General features: G+C 44.4%; 1 protein-coding gene across 3 annotated transcripts in view; it reads right to left on the reverse strand.

Annotated features, from left to right (window-relative positions):
• Positions 1-3,437: 3,437 nt before the first annotated feature.
• PARVB (parvin beta) overlaps positions 3,438-17,833 on the reverse strand; it is a 38,499-nt gene continuing 24,103 nt past the window's right edge. For all 3 annotated transcript variants that reach the window (XM_083738901.1, XM_083738900.1, XM_083738902.1), the window contains exons 6-13: positions 17,060-17,175; positions 15,352-15,410; positions 14,105-14,124; positions 13,107-13,168; positions 11,884-11,952; positions 9,880-9,981; positions 6,394-6,466; positions 3,438-4,496 (exon numbers count right to left, since the gene is read on the reverse strand). In XM_083738901.1, the coding sequence (XP_083595027.1) occupies positions 4,420-4,496; positions 6,394-6,466; positions 9,880-9,981; positions 11,884-11,952; positions 13,107-13,168; positions 14,105-14,124; positions 15,352-15,410; positions 17,060-17,175 (578 nt within the window). In that variant the 3' untranslated portion in view covers positions 3,438-4,419. The remainder of the gene's footprint in view (positions 4,497-6,393; positions 6,467-9,879; positions 9,982-11,883; positions 11,953-13,106; positions 13,169-14,104; positions 14,125-15,351; positions 15,411-17,059; positions 17,176-17,833) is intronic.

Genomic DNA, 17,833 nt, shown 5'->3' on the forward strand with positions numbered 1-17,833 from the left:
CGGACGCAGGTGGTACTGTGGGTTAAACCACAGAGCCTAGGGCTTGCTGATCAGAAGGTCGGTGGTTTGAATCCCCGCAACAGGGTGAGCTCCCATTTCTCGGTCCCTGCTCCTGCCAACCTAGCAGTTTGAAAGCACGAAGTGCAAGTAGATAAACAGGTACCACTCCAGCGGGAAGGTAAACGGCATTTCCTTCACTGCTCTGGTTCGCCAGAAGCTGCTTAGTCCTGCTGGCCACATGACCCGGAAGCTGTACACCGGCTCCCTTGGCCAATAAAGCAAGATGAGCACCGCAGCCCCAGAGTCGGCCATGACTGGACCTAATGGTCAGGGGTCCCTTTACCTTTACCTTTAAATTCACCACTGCAAATACTGAAATTGTGTTTTTAACCGTTACGTGGACATCCCCATTAAGTATATAGCCCCTTAATTAGTAGACTCATATAATGCTCAGGATAGGACCAGTAGAATGCTTTTTGTCCCAGGAGAGTAGCCAAAGGACAGACAAAAAAAGGTGCTGAGGCACTGAGAGGCTTCCCTGCAAGGCCCTGGAAATGGCTCCAGGTCCCTCCAGGTCCTTCAGACACGGAAGACTCCTGAGACTGGCAGCAGCTAGACAGTATGACTGCGAAAACAAGCAACAACTTTGAAACAAATATCTGAAACAAAATGGGTAATAAATTTATAACATCCTGGTTATTTCACATATACTTCTTTTCTTAAAGAGTTCAAATGAAGGCTCTGCTGAATTTTCAGAGATTTACCCATACAAGCTGTCTAACAGGGCTGGTTTGGTGGCTGTACCTCCCTTCAACAGTTGAACACTATGAGCTTTTGGGTGAAGGCAAAATGTCATATGCATGGGACAATCGTATTGGTCACCCATGAACTTGACATTTAATTCTGCTTTCACAAGACATAAAAGGGGCCTCTGATTAGCCAAATACAAGGGGCTTCTGGCTCAGTTTCAAGACGTGACATGCATACACATACATACTTGGGTGGAAAGCAGCTTGTTTGGAAAAAGGGAATGCATATATGTATGTGTGGAGGAAGCAAGAGAGACTATTCAGAAAAAGTACAAACCTGCTTATTGACTTGGATCTCAGCTCATTGTTGAAGCCCGTCTTTGTTCAGGTTCACAATACGCATTGCACAATACACTCACTATTTCATTATGTCTTCCTGAAGTTTAGTACCTAGGCTGATGTGGCTTGAACATCCAGGAAAACTCCTGAGTTTAGTTGGGGGGGGGGGTGTTTTTTCAAAAAGAAAAATTCTTCAGGCCTCACTTTAGTACCATAGATGGTGGTGCAGAAAGCAAAGGTTATTATTTCCCTATGTTGAGATAGAGGCCTGGTCCTTTGCCCTTTAACACAGTCAGCCAGAATGAGACCCAGCATCAGAAGCTTCAGATCACTCCAAGCATTGGCTTTCCATCAGTTTCAAAATGGGCCAGGCAATGGATTCTCACACTTCTTTTCAAATATTTTAACATTCTGTGAAAAGCTTCGTTCTAAAACAGGTCAACTCGTAAAATATGTCCGAGCTGTAAGATTAAAATTGGAGCAATTTAAATAAGTAGGTTGGGTGGAAACTGGATACCTGGCAATGGCCTATTCCCCTCCCCAGGTGTTGCCTAGGGAAAAAGTTAGGGCCCGTGATGCCTCAGCCCTTCAGGAAGAGGTATTGAACGGCAGTGTGCTGCTGTGCTGCTGCAACGGCCAGAAATGTTGAATTCCCAAAGCAGCCTGAAAACGGAAAAGTATTCTTTTGGCTGGGATTTAAAGCCTTGCACAAGGACGGGCAGAGGTCCTAGGAAGCTAGCTGTGAAGGGTGCTTCCCAGCCAAAGTAATGCACACGGCAGATAAGTTACCTCTTTATTGCCAAGCTGACACAGTCGATTCTATGGTTCTGAAGACCCCCACACACCCATCTAGTGTCTGGGCAGCTGTTCCCAGGTCCACGCTCAATGCAGCGACTGCAGCAACAGGGGACCACTCTCTCTCCCTCACTTTGGTATGTACCTCCCCCTGACGGGCTGCACACACACAGCGGGAGACTACTCCCCCGTGACAACTTCCTCTGCTCATCCCATTTTGATCCCCTCCTGGTTCTGGGAGACAGTGGTGCAGGAGAGGGTGGGGAAGCCCCGGCCCCCCTTCCCTTGCCTGACCTGCCTCTTCCTCCTCTTCTTCTGTCCCATCCTGTGCTCCACCCTCCATCTCCGAAGCTTCCCCTGCCTTGACTCTTGTCTCCTGCCTGGAAGTTGTGCTGCCTCTCCCAAGTCAGACTCCAGCCCCCTTTTCTTGGCGCACTCATCAGCCTCCTGCCTGTCCTTGACATTAGTGAGGTGAAGGAAAAGAGAGCCTAAAGGCAAGGATTTGGCAGGGAAATCCTCACCATTTACATGCTTAGTAACAGCTTCAATGCAATAATCCCGTCCCCTGTTAACAGCCATGTCCCTCAAGGAGCCTTCATCCAAATTAACATGCCAGCACAATCCTCTTTGTACATTTAACTTTACTAAGCTCTCCTTAATATTGTTGGGCACTGTGATGAAACCCACCAGTTGTTCCAAGGGGGCTCCAAGCTCTGCAGAAATGTTATCTAGCTCACTTTTTAAAAAAGTGACAAAATACCAGCTGGAGAAGGAAACCGAATGGAACAAGCTTCCCACAGCGTGCGAAGGGAAGCAAAGTGCTTTTCTATCATCTAGAAAACAAGAGGGCTTGAAATTCACACCATTTGTGTATGGAGCAAGACAGAGATTGTTTGCATAATACAATTGCCATAGAATGACTCATTATCTTCAGAAACACTGTATTAGCTTAAGTATGAAGCTTTTGACAGCACCTCATTCAGCCCCACAATGCTCTGTGTGGGTCTTCACCCATCCTGGTGCCCTCCATATGTTTTGGGATTGCATCCCCCTACTTCCTTGACCAGGGGCCACAGTAGCTGGGGCCGGCAGGAACTGCAGTATATAAATATCCAGAAGGCACAAAGTTGGGGGAGACTGCTCTGTGACACCAATTTTCAAGCGGTTTACCTCAGGGAACAACTTATTTCTGAAAAAATGTACAGTCCATGTTTCAAGAGCTGAATATTTTCAAAGCAAATAAACACTTCTGAAGTGATTCCAGGGTATATTTTAGTGCAGTCAGTTTATCCAGCCTACTGAGCTTATTGAAAGTGCACCCAGAAAACACCCCAAACCGTCCTCAGATTTGAGCAGTTAAATGGTATGCAACCTGCTTTTCAGGGAATCACATCCATCACTGAAAACCCCCTCATAAGCTTCCAAAACCCTGTTTGAAAACCAGCAAAGAAGGGAGGTTTGTTTTCGATACATTCGCCCACCATATCAATGCATGACCAGCGATTCATCGGACATAACCAAAGCACAACAAAAACTCCAGGCAGCCATTCCATCTGAGATTCACAGTGTATTTAGTGGCAATAATACTGAGTGGTAGGAGGGTAAGACATAAAGGTCGACAAGGACTCCAAAAGTTACATAGAAGAGTTCCAGGGCACAATCTCAAAATAACAAAATATAATTGAACAGAGATCATATTATGAAATAAGCCGTGCAGTGGCTCAATGAATAGGGCTGGGGTATATATGTCTAAAATCAGGGTGTAAAGGAGGAAGCAGAGGAGATGCACACACCCCTCTCTGAAAGTCTGGAGGGAGGGAATGGTCCTTTCGCAAATGGATTACAGCTACTTCCTACCTCATAGCTGCACACATTTGAAAATGAATTAAATTCAATACTCCAACCAACATCGGTTTCACCCATACCTATATTATATGTGTCAATATTATACCCTGGAGACAGGAAAATACAGCAACTTACTGCTTAGCATTCCTATAGCATTGGGAGGGTTCAAGTTGCTTCCCATTCATGATCTCAGTGTATACGTACAATGACCCGGTAAGTATGACTATGATTATTTATTTATTGCATGTGTGGACCCTGAGAGTGGCCAGCCTAAAGCCTCCTAGTGGGTTCACTGGAGAGTTGAAATAGAGAGAAGGACCCAGAAGCCCATTACCTGGACAAAAAGCATCCTAGCACTCCTTCATCAACCACTACAAATCTTCTCATCACCAGAATTCACCCTAACTGCAATCTACACTAATGGAAGAAGGTGCTTGTGTGAATGCAACACATGAGAGCCTTCTAGAACAAACAAGCACACTGTGGGTAGTTCAAGGAATTAAAGCTACATTTCAAAGTGGGTTCAAAGCATAGAAGAGTTACAGGCAGATAATGCTAATAAAAGAAGAGGCACCATCGTGCACCAGGGAGCACAGCATATGGCACAGAAGGAAGAAAAAGGGAAGGTCTCTTTCCTCCTCTCCCCGCTAAAAAGATGCTGCGAAGATTAGAGTCTCAGGAGGTCTCCAAGTCATTCAACATTCTTGTATTTTGTAAACAGGTTGTACAAAACTCTTAGGGTAGATTTCAGGTCCAAGTTGACAACATCTGAGGGATTTAAAAAAGAGAGAGAGATTTTTAGGTTATGAGCTTGACTTTAAAAAAATGAAAAATAGTCTTCTGCTAAACAAGCTTTTTAATACCAAAATGCCCCCATGCAAGTCCCTTTATACAAAATTATGAGAAACCTCAACAACAATAAAAACTCCCATTAAAACAACTCTCTTAGGAATGAATTTTATTTGAACACTGGACTGAAATTTCAGAAGACTGTCTTTTCCAGAGACTCACTGGGAAGTTTAAACACATAAGCACATGTGAGAAAATAATCAATTTTTAGAAAGTTACAGAATATATTTTTCTTCTAATAAAGCGGCTAAACTGTTGGACCAACCGCCTGACAATTGAAGGCAACTTCATATTTTAAACCAGCACCTACACAAGCCTGCTCCAAACAGAAAAGTATTTACAATGCTCCTGGAAACTATTTGGGAAGAAATTTCCAAATTTGTAGGGGATGGATTATTTGGGCAATCTTGGAGGCCGATGGGCCTCTGTAGGCAAACAGGAGAAAGTGCTGGTCCATGCTTTCCCTCCTAAATGAGGGAATTTTATAAACAAGTCCCTTTGTGGGCCATAGCACAGGAACCCTTCCCAACACGGCTCATTCACTTTGCCTTCATTATACTGATTTCCTAATTCCTTTGCATGAGGGACAGAAAGTTGTCTCAGCCACCGCACGAAACTTCCGCATTGTCCACAAATCATAACTCAGCAGAAGGTGTCCATAAAGCACATTAAATGTTACGGCATCAAATGATATTTGATGCAAGATTAACAGTGCAATCCTGGACATATTTATTCAGAAGTACAGTGGTACCTTGGTTCTCAAACGCCTTGGTTCTCAAACGCCAAAAACCCAGAAGTAAGTGTCCGGTTTTCGAACGTTTTTCGGAAGCCAAATGTCCGATGCGGCTGTTGGCTATTGTTTTGTTTTATAGTACAGTACATTGTTTACTGCTTTCATTTTATGGATCAATGGTCTCATTAGAGAGTAAAATTCATGTTAAATTGCTGTTTCAGGGGTTGTTTTTAAAAGTCTGGAATGGATTAATCCGTTTTGCATTGCCTTCTATGGGAAAGCGTGCTTTGGTTTTGGAACAGACTTCTGGAACGGATTAAGTTTGAGAACCAAGGTACCACTGTAAATTCCACTGAGTTCAGGTGCCATCAATATTCCTTAGCAGGCGACTCAGCTCCCCCAATATTGAGGGGGCGGAGGAGGCCAAACTGCTGAGCCGAGCGAAGGGCCGCATCCAAGCCAGGCAAGAGGAGAGGAGACATGGCCATTGAAGCTGCACAGTGCTCGGCAAGGCCTCCTCCTGACGCAGCAGTTGGCCCCTGCAATATTTGGTCCAAGGGGGCACCTCTGAGTTCCATGGGGCTCACTCAGTGGTGGCTGGTGCCTATTTTGCCTGGTGGGTGGAAGGCAAGGAGGCCAACAATAGATGGAGGCAGAGGAGCCCACTAACTCCAGCTTTCTCGCCTTCCTCGTCCCTGCTGATTTCTACAAGAGCAACAGCGAGACTAAGGAGCAGGAAGACAATCAACTGCGTCATCCTCTAAGCTGGTTGTCAGCATGAATACAGGGAGATGAAGGATGAGATGGGTGGGACAGAGCCTCATTTGCCCTGATAGACCAGCCTCTGCTAGTGACACTGCCTGGAAAACATGGCCATGGAAATTCAGCCTTAGACCACACTTTATGGCTGTTCACCATCTTGAGAATGAAGCCTAGGAGAAAGCTACAGAAAAACAGCCCACGTGGACATGGCTAGAGATGCTGTTACACTTGGGAAAACCAACAATTTAAATCCCTCCCATGCTTGCCAGCATGCATGCCCAGTTGAGCATGTGCTTGTTTCAGTAGAACTGCGCACGATACCTTCTGGTCGAGCTTTGGGCTTCTTCAGCCCTCCATCCTGCATCAGTTCAAAAGCAAAGGAAACATTGTGAACCTGCAAAACAACAACAACAAAAAACCTCTTAAATTTTAAGTGGGATGAAAAGACCCCCTCCCTCCATTCCCCCCCTCATATTGCTTAGCTTATCCCTGGGTGCAGGCACCCCGGGATTCTTAGGTCAGTCTACGTTCTTAATGTATCATCTTCTTTCAAGAAAAATTACATTGCTTAAACCCTTTAGGACTTGTTCAGGTGACCACACAGATCAATGCAATGTGCCAGCTGGAAGCTCATTCATTTCAGCCACAGCCATTTTTGGGCCTGGAATTGAATTCCAAGCATAGAAATGTCATGAAGCAAAAACCCTGCACATGTGAACATTTGCACATCAGAGAGGAACACTCTCCCTGAAATGATAGCTTTCCAAAAACAGAGACTTTTTATATCTGTGCGGAAGTATTAAACACGTCCCTCCTCATTCCCACAACAACTGGAAGTGCTAAAATCCAGGAAATGTCACATGAAGGGTGGTGGGTTCAAGCCCCACACTGGGCAAGCAAATCCTGCACTGCAGGGGGTTGGACTAGATGACCCTCGTGGTCCCTTCAAACTCTGCAATTCTTTGATTCTGTGATTGGTACATCTAGGATCTAGGAGTCTTGGTTGACCACAAACTTGACATGAGCCAACAGTGTGACGCGGCAGCTTAAAAAGCCAATGCAATTCTGGGCTGCATCAATAGGAGTATAGCATCTAGATCAAGGGAAGTAATAGTGCCACTGTATTCTGCTCTGGTCAGACCTCACCTGGAGTACTGTGTCCAGTTCTGGGCACCACAGTTCAAGAAGGACACTGACAAACTGGAACGTGTCCAGAGGAGGGCAGCCAAAATGGTCAAAGGCCTGGAAACAATGCCTTATGAGGAACGGCTAAGGGAGCTGGGCATGTTTAGCCTGGAGAAGAGGAGATTAAGGGGTGATATGATAGCCATGTTCAAATATATAAAAGGATGGCACATAGAGGAGGGAAAAGGTTGTTTTCTGCTGCTCCAGAGAAGCGGACACGGAGCAATGGATCCAAACGACAAGAAAGAAGATTCCACCTAAACATTAGGAAGAACTTCCTGACAGTAAGAGCTGTTTGACAGTGGAATTTGCTGCCAAGGAGTGTGGTGGAGTCTCCTTCTTTGGAGGTCTTTAAGCAAAGGCTTGACAACCATATGTCAGGAGTGCTCTGATGGCGTTTCCTGCTTGGCAGGGGGTTGGACTCGATGGCCCTTGTGGTCTCTTCCAACTCTATGATTCTATGGTTCTAGGAGGAGGAGGAGGAGTTTGGATTTGATATCTCGCTTTATCACTAGTTCAGCAGTCAGAAGTGATAGGAGCCACAATAACTGTTATTGGCCATTAACTGGCCTGTGCAAGGGGTTCATATATGAACCAAGCTGTAAATGACACGTCAGCGTCATTCTGATGAAAACAGGCTTCATTCATGATATATGGATCAAAGTGCAGCAAATGGGACATGAAGAATATTCTCTTTGATTAAAGGCTGGAGTAAGTTGTCTATAAGGCAAGCTTTGGAGGAACATTTTGTTTTCGCAAATGCACCGCGGTGGGTGGGGTATCTCTTTCTGCAGTTAGATTAAAAGAGCTCACTTCCCTGCTGCCATCTACCTTGAAATGACCAATTCTTGCAATATTACACCACACGCAGGAGGAAGCGATTTAATTAAAACTACTCACAGCTCAGTGAGCTGGGCAGTAAAAACAAGGAAACACTTCCCCACCTTTGAAGTTAATTGGGTTTTTTAAAAAAGAGTTTATTCCTCCTAATTCTTGCTTACCCCTGACTCTAATAGTCAAAAGCACAATCCTATTGGTGTTCTGTTTTTAGGGATTTTATGGTTGGACATGTTACTTGACTGAGAGGCGCCTGGAACACTGTGGGCAAATCAGTGTAGAAGTCCTGTAAATAAGCCATCACAAAATAGTGCAAACTGAGGTTCTATCCTTCCTCAGATACAGATACAACTTCCCATCAGGGGCTCCAAGTATTCCTATGCAAGTCAACCTATGAATTAATACTCATTCATACATGTTGTAGTGGAATTTCAATATTTTTATAAGGCTAGGTTGGTTCAGCACACAGAATTCAGTGAGCTACAGACTTCACTATTCTTATTATACCCTATTATTAGGGTTGAGGTTATCCTATACCCTTTTAAAATGTGGGTTTTTTGGGGGGGAGGGTGTTATTGAGTTGTTGTTGTTGTTGTTGTTTTTATTTTGATTATGTATTTTGTGGTTTTATATTTTGATTTTACTCTGTTACCCGCCCTGAGACCTGCAGGTATGGGGCAGTATATAAATTTAATAATAATAATAATAATACCACCCTATACCTGTACATCTTAGGGTCATTCACAGACGAAAATCAAAATATAAAACTACAAAGTAGATAATCAAAATAAAAACAACAACCCAATAACACCTCCCTCAACATATTTTAAAAGGGCATACTATGACACACTTCTTTGCTAACAGTAACAGAATTGCAAAGCTTTCCCCGACACTGAAATGAATAGAATTCAGACAAGTGCTTTTAGATGGCCAATAAGAGCTTACCTTTGAACAGTGACTCAGTGGATCGGCCATTTTATAGTGTACACTATGTGGTATTTCTGTGACTGGACACTTTCAAATTCTGCTTTTTAGATTGCAATGTATAGATTTACTTTTACTATGCAAGTTGTTGGTGAGAATTGCTGTTCTTAGGAATTCTTAGGAACGGTTTTATAAATCCTCAAAAGAAAAATAAAATAAACGGAGCACACCAACTGTGGTTGCTCCTCTTCTTCAGTTAGGAGCTATGTCCTTGTGGAAGCAGCTGGGCAGGGGGCAGGATGGAGCAACAGGCACCGTCTATGAGATTTTTCGGCCACATCCAAGGAGAAACACGTGCAACCCTTCGAGGAGCAGCCAAGATCCCCCCCACCAGCCATTTGTGTGAGAGAGCGGATTCTGTCCCCTTCACCTGCCCTTTGTCCCTCCCAAAGGATCATCAGGATCGTGGCCATTTCAAGTGCCCTGTGCACACAGATCCAGCTGCTCTCTTGGCCCACCGTCTGTGAGATAAGGGTGACTCCACAGACTTTACTTTCTCTTCAAATTATATTTGCAGGCCATTTTATCTTTAGATTTCTCTCACACACACCCCTGCGGCTAATACATCATTGTAAAGCTGTGGGCTGCACATTAGATGCTGCATTAATTGGTTTTCCAAGTAAGATTCATGGCTAAGCTTCTCAGAACCTTTTCACAGAATTATAAAATGTTAACCGTGCAGCTTATCTGCCGCTATTATGAAAACGTGCTGTTTTCACTCTGGCTTTAGTGGCAAATAAAAGACGGAAGGCTCGTTTGAATGCAGCAAACCAGAGTTGCTTGGCTGGGATTTCTACTCACCTTCTGATCAAAACTTTCAGGCGTTAAATAGAAATTGTGGAGTGGAACAAAATAGTCCTCCAGGAGACCCATCAGTAAAACCAGGTAGACGCCATCTGCAAACTGAAGAGAAACACGAGTGACACCCCTGCTGGGACCCCAGGAGGAGACAAACAAGAGGTGCCGCAAACTACACGCTGAATCAATAATCAATTTATCCTGGGCACTTCAGCCGTGGTCGGAATTGCTGGCATCAATTCGTGTTGCAGGGATTTAATGATTTATTATTACCCCACTGAGGATCGAGGTGAAGAAAAATGCTAGTGAAACAAGGAGGAGTGTTCCCAAGTGTGCTGAGTTTGGGGGTGGGGACCAATCTATATAATAATAATAATAATTAATAATAATAATAATTAATAAATAAATAAATAAATAAATAAATAAATAAATTTGTACCTGGAGCTAACATCATGAAACTAAGACAGTATACCAAGAACATAAAAACAGGCAATTGATTAGTTAAAATACATCTTAAAATTAGTTCAGAGCAAATTAAAATCTGGACAGATGGCAGTCCACGGGTAAAATTGAGAGTGGTTAATATTCTCCAGAGCCAACTGTTACCACTGGTCTTATAAAGGACCTGTGAGGGGGCTAGGAGGCCTCTTTAATGCTTGTTCTTATACAGAAATAAAAGAATCAGACTGAACCCCAGCTTCCTTCCAAGGCAGCCAAATTTAATTCCTCATGCTGCAGCAAGAGACACAGAACACAACAGGACAAATAGGCACTTGGCTTGCCTGTTTTTAGGATAAATACATTTTGGGCAAGACTGTGATGGTTCCCATGCTTAGGTTTCAATGCCAAAGAAGTCTTTCCTTGCATTAGAGCTATTTAGCCAGGGCTGGTGTAGCAACTAAAATGGGCAAGGTGAGTTTATTTGCTGCAGTGCGAATGAAAGTTTACAGACCCCTTATCAAAACTGGTAAACCCTATAGCCAAGAAATCCTAAGACCAATAAGCCTGCACTCATTTTCAGTTTAAGGTTTTTTCTGTTTGCTGAGTCTCAACTGTGCATATCCTTTCTACCACCTGGCTGCAAATTTTGATGACCCAAAAAGAACAGGAGGAGCACCACAGGAAGGTGAGTTTCACTACTGTTGCTATTATTAAGCACTTACATTACTTCTGCCTTTGTCTAGACCTGGGTAGCTAACCTGTGTCCCTCCAGGTGCTGAGGGACTCCAACTCTCATCAGGCCCTGACAATATATCCAAATGGTCAGGTTTGATGTCAGTTGCGGTGCATCAGTCTCTGAAAGGCCACAGGTTAGTGCTTCCCCATCTGCACCCCAGGCAGTGCAAACCAGATGTGCTAAACTAGATGGAGATGGGGCTCAACAACATCTGGAGAGCTTCATATGGGCTATACTCTGTTCTTAAAAAACAACCACCAGTTTCCTCATATATGACCACCTTAGACCCTTGGAATAAAGGAGTGAGAGATGTGGAGACATCTGTGGCCCCCTTACAGGCCCTCCATATAAGTAAACGGAGCAACCTTCCCATTTGCTTCTGTGGAAAAGAGAAAGGAGTTGAAAACTCAGAAAGGAGGAGGGATCATTTCCTTTCCAGACCATGTTGCCTCAAGACCAAGGAAAGGGATATTTTATGTAACTTCAGTCCTTCCCCTTTGCTCCATTCAGCTACATATAACAGGGAAATCGGATTGAAATTGGGGGAAACTCTCCAGGGGAGAAAGACAAGGGGATGTAATATTTACCTATAGCTTAAACTGGTCCTGTATTTAGGCTCAGATATTTAAGTGAGAAAGCAGCTTAGAGAGAGGTTTTTATCAGCAAAAACAGGAGGAAAAGTTTACGTGTTTAAAACCCAGTCATCTAATAACATTTACAGCCTCCTGCAGACACTTTGATTTATTTCTTGATTTTAAAAAGGAAGATGTTTTAAAATATCTGAAGGCATGGTTTGACTGTCGACACTGGTGCTGAGTAATGCCTCTTACCTGGGTTTCTAATTCTGTCACTTCCAGATTAAGTTTATTTAGGTGCTTGTTCACAAAAGTGATCAGGGACTGAAAAGGAAAAAGGACACACAGCAGGTGAGGAAATCAATAAGCAACCGATATGCAGACTAAGGCTGCAACCCTAAGCCCATCTACTGGCATGCCTAGGACCGCACCGCTATTCATTTTACACTTCTAAGAAGGAACGTAAACACATTCACAATACAAAACCACCCATTTGTAAACCTTGTGCTCATGCAGAAGGAAACTTTGGCAGGTTTATTATATTTGGAATTCAATGGAACGGGGACTGATTCACATTAAGTGTCTTTTGCCCATGCAAGCAGCCTCTGGTGGCATTCTCCAGCATGCTGCTCCCGTGGGGAAATGTCGTGCTCTGGAAGCGTCTGATGAAAGGCAACCTGGACCTTCCGAGGAGGCTTGCTTTTAAACATTTTTAAGCACAAGAAAGTTCCTTAGTCGACAGACTCATCCACAAGCAACAGGGAGGGAGGAAGAATGTAAATCCTCAGGACTCTACAAACTGCCTAAGGCAAAACTTTATTACACGCCTCTGCAGCTCGGATCTTGAGTGTTTTTGCCTGACTGTCCTTTGATTAATGTCTCTTGCTTGTGAGGATGGAGGGGCGAGTGAGTGAGTGAGTGGGCGTAGAAACTCGCCTACTGTACAAAATGTAAAAGTTGCATTTGCTGCTCCACCCCCCTCTTCCTTTGGACACAGCCACCCTTGGCAAGTGGCTGCCCAGAAGACCAGAAGGGGAGGTGGCCCTCAGGCCAAAATAGGTTTCCCTCTTGTGGTCAGGGGTCAAAGTGCAGAAAGGACGGAGAAGTGGAGTTCAGCAAAGGAAGGGCTATCAGCTGAGCGAGAGGCACTTTTTTGCTTCATCCAGGTTGCTGGTCAGTTTTAAGTTTTTCATCCCAGGAAAAACACCCATTCTCAGAAACATGACAGAGATCTTTGTCAGAAACAGTAAATAGAGGGCAAATACAGGCTGGGATTTTTGTGCCAGCAACTTAATGTGGCAGCTGCAAACAAGTTGTAATCGTGAGGAGTAGGCATCTTGCAATAATCACCCAGCACCTAAAAAGCCTTTGCTCCTGGTTCGTGTCCTTAGACGAACCCTGGTGAAAGCAAGACCCTTGCTATCTGAAGAGAGTGGAAAAAATGCCCACTGGCCCATTAAATACAAATGGCATGTTACCTTTTTTACGACACTTAGTTTATCTGGAGCGTGGTCAAAGAGTGTGTCAAAAGCATCTCGCTCTGGTTTGAGAAAGGGAACAAGGTTTTAACAAATCAATAAACGCTTTAGTGAAAATTCACAGAAGCAAGATATGCATTATTCCATACTTATCTAAGTAATGGACTCACTGAGCAAGGGGAAAGCCAGTGTTATGCAGTGGTTAGCGGAGCAGACTAGGATGCGGCAGACCAAGGTTCAATTCACCAGTCAACCATGAAACTCACAGCCTAACTTACTTCACCAAGTTGCTGTGAGGATGAAATGAGAAGGGGGAGAACCAAGTATGCTACCTTGAGCTTCATGGAGGAAAGTTGGGATATAAATGAAATGAATGAATGAATGAAAATAAGCACAGAGTGCAAGCGTAGATAGCCTTCTGAGAAGTTAATCCCAGTTGTTGAGGAGTTGCACCGGATTTTTCAGTCCATTACTGTAAATGACGGTGTTCCATGGGAAATAGGAAGTGGAGATCAAGCTGCACTGGGACTGAGAACAAAGAGGGCAAAAGAAGGAAGAGAAGCTGCTGCAACAAGGAACAGGGGAGGCCAGCAAGATATATAAGATCATAACAGCTGTGGGATTGCCCCAAGCTCATGTGCAAGGCAGGAATGAGGGGTCCCTTCAGGACTTGCTGGAAGCACAGAGAAGGTGGGAGCTATCAACAGCAACAGAAAATAAGCTGAACACTGTAGTTTGGCTGTACATAAAAAATGTCCCGTACAGTCCTAGTTGGCAAAATGGGATGCAAGAAGACAGGCTGCTCTAAGCCCAAAAGGAGAATGAGAGAATTGTTTTAATGTGCCACCTTGGACAAAAACAGGTTTAAGGGCAACTCCTAAATTGTGGGAGACAAACTAAACAAGAGACAGCATTACTAGTTTGAAATGCAACTTTATTTTACTGCTTTTTGAAACCTGCACATGGATCATTATTATGGGTTAAAATCTTGTACTTACCAAATCTACCCATCATCATCCTGCAAATCAGAGTTTTAGAAAATGCTCAGTTAGTGCATTAATAATGGGCTCCTAAGAGCCCACAACTGAATAAGAAAACCCAGGTATCTTCCCCCCCAACACACCCCAGACCAAGATCAATCTTGCTACACAATCTTTTATGAAAGGCAAAATTATTACCCCATAATGCCAGAGAACAATTTGCTTATATACCGCTATCATTATACTAAAATCTGAGCTCCAAGGAGGGTGACATGGGAATTCCAAGGCCTTGTGCACCTCCGCGGGGGGGGGGGGGGGGGGTGTCAGTGCTGGCCCAAGATGTATCGCTGCCTGAATCAAAGCATCCAAAGCTGGATTGCATCCTTCAGGCATCAAGTTCTGCCTTCTCTGAAATTCTGATGCCTGAAGAATTCTCCTTCATTTCATGTCTTCCTGGCATTACTCAATGAATGACTATATAAGTATATAATTATGGACAAGTGCCCCCATTCCCGAGACAGGTTGCCCACCACAACAACACAACATAGATCGGCAGGAGGGCCACTAGATGTATCATAGCTTTTATTTTCCGTTCATACAAGGCAACAGTGAGGCCCAACAGGCCTGTCTGATGCCCCACCTGAACCAAGGGAACACCCTAGAATATGTCTGCAGAAACGTCTGCAGCACACAGGAGTTCCTTCAAGGCAGAGAAGCATGAAAACCACTGGTGTGCATACTACAATGGTCTACAAAGGTCCAGATACTGTTTAGGGGGCACAATGGAAGGGGCTGTCCCAGATGATCCCAGGCGAGAACTTTCTGAGCACTCCCCATGAGTTCAGGGTAGGACAGGGGTCAGCAAACTTACCACGCCTCAGGCCGGTGTCTCCAGCGCAGATCGCACGGCGGGCCAGGGGGGCGGGAGTGTGTCCCATACACATGCGCACACGCTATTTCCGGCACACTTCCGGGTCAGAGGAGCACCGGAAATAGCTAGTGCGCATTTGCACAGGCCTCCTCCAACTCAGATGTGCACCAGAAATAATGCTTGCGCATGAGAAAATAATGCTTGCGCATGTGTACAAGCTATTTCTGGTGCTCCTCTGACCCGGAAGTACGCAGCCATGCAGGGCAGCGCCGGTAAGAGCGGGCGGCAGCAGCAGGCGGCAGGGGTCACCACGGGACAGATAAACGAGTCCCTCAGGCCTTATCCAGCCCACAGGCCTTAGTTTGGGGACCCCTGGTGTAGGAGAAGGGCTTACTCTGTGGTGGTGGTGAGCTCTTCTGTGACCTGGGCTGTCTGGAGAAGACCTTCCCGCTTCTGGAAGACAGAAAGGAGAATGTTTGTGGCACAACACTAAATTCTGCTTGAACTGTGACTGAAAAGGCTGCTTGCCACCATCACAAAAGTAGGTGTCAATCATGTAAAAGCAATAACAGCATCTCAGTGCCCATTATTTTTCATTTAAAGTACAAATGAAAAATAAGCAGAGGCTTGACAACCATATGACAGGAGTGCTCTGATGGTGTTTCCTGCTTGGCAGGGGGTTGGACTTGATGGCCCTTGTGGTCTCTTCCAACTCTATGATTCTATGATTCTATGATGATTCAAATGAAAGCTATGGGTGGTCGTTGCCCATCTCTGAAAAGGCCCTCTTCTCTCACAAACAGAAGAGGCGCACCACTTGTCTACCACATCATCAGACCTGCATTATCTTAAAAATCAAAACACCCTTTTTTCTTCAAAGTGACTGATTAAATCTACATACAGCTGAAACAAACAGTTAGTTGGTTAAAACAAACAGGAGTTCCTTAAGAAGATGACAGCCTTGATTATTAGCTGATGGTTCCAAAGAAGAAAGAAAAAGATAAAAGTAGTGTTCCAAATTAAGGTAAAGTCCTTTGTAAACTCTTCTTCTCTGTCAGAATCTGTATTGGCCCATGGCGAATTACCATACATATGCATCCAAGAAGCATTCTAAAATATGTGTTCTTTTGCTCCTCTTGAGCAAGAGAAAGCATTCGTGCAGGCTCTGAAATCCCTGCTTAACCTAAAAGTTGTGCCACCTAGTGGTGCCTTTCTAAAACACTGCACTTTTAAAAGCAACAAAGGAGATTGACGCCCTGTTTGCACCATGTTGCTATGTGGATTGTTTCTCCTGTCAGAAGTATTTTATTTTTCCCTCCTCCAACAAATGGAGATAATCAAGCAAGGAGGCATCTTTGAAAATGCAAAGGCCAAAGTCAGGCGCACTCTCCTTTGCCTTCAGCAAAACAATTTCATCCCACTCCCAAGTGACCACAGCTTTAAATGAAAGACAGACCTCTGAAGACAGGGAGATGTATTAATCTCTCACATTCTGTGGAGAGTTTATAGATGCAAGGAAATTGCCCTGCACCTTTGGGGACTTTGCAAAGTTACACATCAATCTATCTACTGGTGCTGTTTATGGCAAATTGTTTTCTTCTCCCACAGTCCCTAAGAAGTAACATCAAGTCACAGAAAACAACCACCATCAGCAAATGGTTTATTTAGCATATTGCAGCTACAGCTGTTATCAATACAGAAGTAAAAAAAAAAAAAAAATCCAAACATAGCACAGACCTTCATCAATTATGAAATGTACGCAGCTCTTAACAGCCACAGGCAAGAAAAACAGGGGTGCTTCCATGCACGGAAGATAAGGGCACCCAACCCTTGCTTTTCTGCTTTTCCCTTCCTTGATTTCTGCAGAATCAGAAGAGCCACTTTGCTCCCAGATTTCTGGAATCCAAAAAGCACTCTGTATCTAAGGGATCAGGTCATTTTCCCCAGCTGGGAGTCGGGTGTGTGTACCATATTTCCACTGGGAAAACACATTTCCCAAGTCAATCTCAGGAAAGAAGGATCTCTAAAAAAGTGCAACCAACTTTCAGAAAACAGGATAATATCTGCAGGAAATACATACATAAGGTTTCAACAGCCCTTACCCTGACGACAACCACTTGCACAGAAACATGTTCAGGAAGTCGGATGGGAGCCCGGAAGTGCATCGCCAGAGCCACCAGCAGGTGGAGAATGGACACCAGGTTCTTGCCATGGATTGCTTGGAGGGAAACACAGGTATTTAGAGACACACAAATTTTAAAAGGCAATTAAGGGAAAACATTTTCTGGGTAAGTTTTGGATCGGTGATCTGGGGTTGACCCTCTGCTTCCAGGGGCCCCCAAGAACTCTGCCTCTCCGCTAAGTCTTCTGCAGAGCCTCTTCTTCAGAACGGCACATCTTTTGCACTCCAACCCCCACCCACGGCAACTGCAAGTTACCTGGGGGCATCTTTATTTCTCCCCGATTCCTTCTGCCTGCATCCCCAGGTCTCTCTCACATTCAAACCACACACCGAAAGCGCCATGGGACCACTTTAAACATTAATGGCTTCCCCCAAAGAGTTATGGGACCTGTAGTTTATCAAGGGTGCCTATTCCCCTCTCAGAGCTACAATTCCCAAGAGGGATTGACTGTTAAACCACTCAAGGAGTTGAAAAAAGCAGGTTACAAAAATATGCTGGAACATATGGGGAACAGCAGATGAAAACTGACATCAGAATGGTGTCTCAATAAGAGCAGTGAGGGGGGGGCTCAGTGTCCTGTATGGCAACTTGCTCTTCCCCATGAGTGGCAAAATGAGCTAAATCAAGTCATTTTGTATAATTTACACGAGTTGCAGAATACTGCTTTGCCTTTGCTAACCTGCCCAATGCCAG

The sequence above is a fragment of the Podarcis gaigeae genome (assembly GCF_964106915.1).
Source record: "Podarcis gaigeae genome assembly, chromosome: 5".
In the NCBI taxonomy this organism is placed as follows: domain Eukaryota; kingdom Metazoa; phylum Chordata; class Lepidosauria; order Squamata; family Lacertidae; genus Podarcis; species Podarcis gaigeae.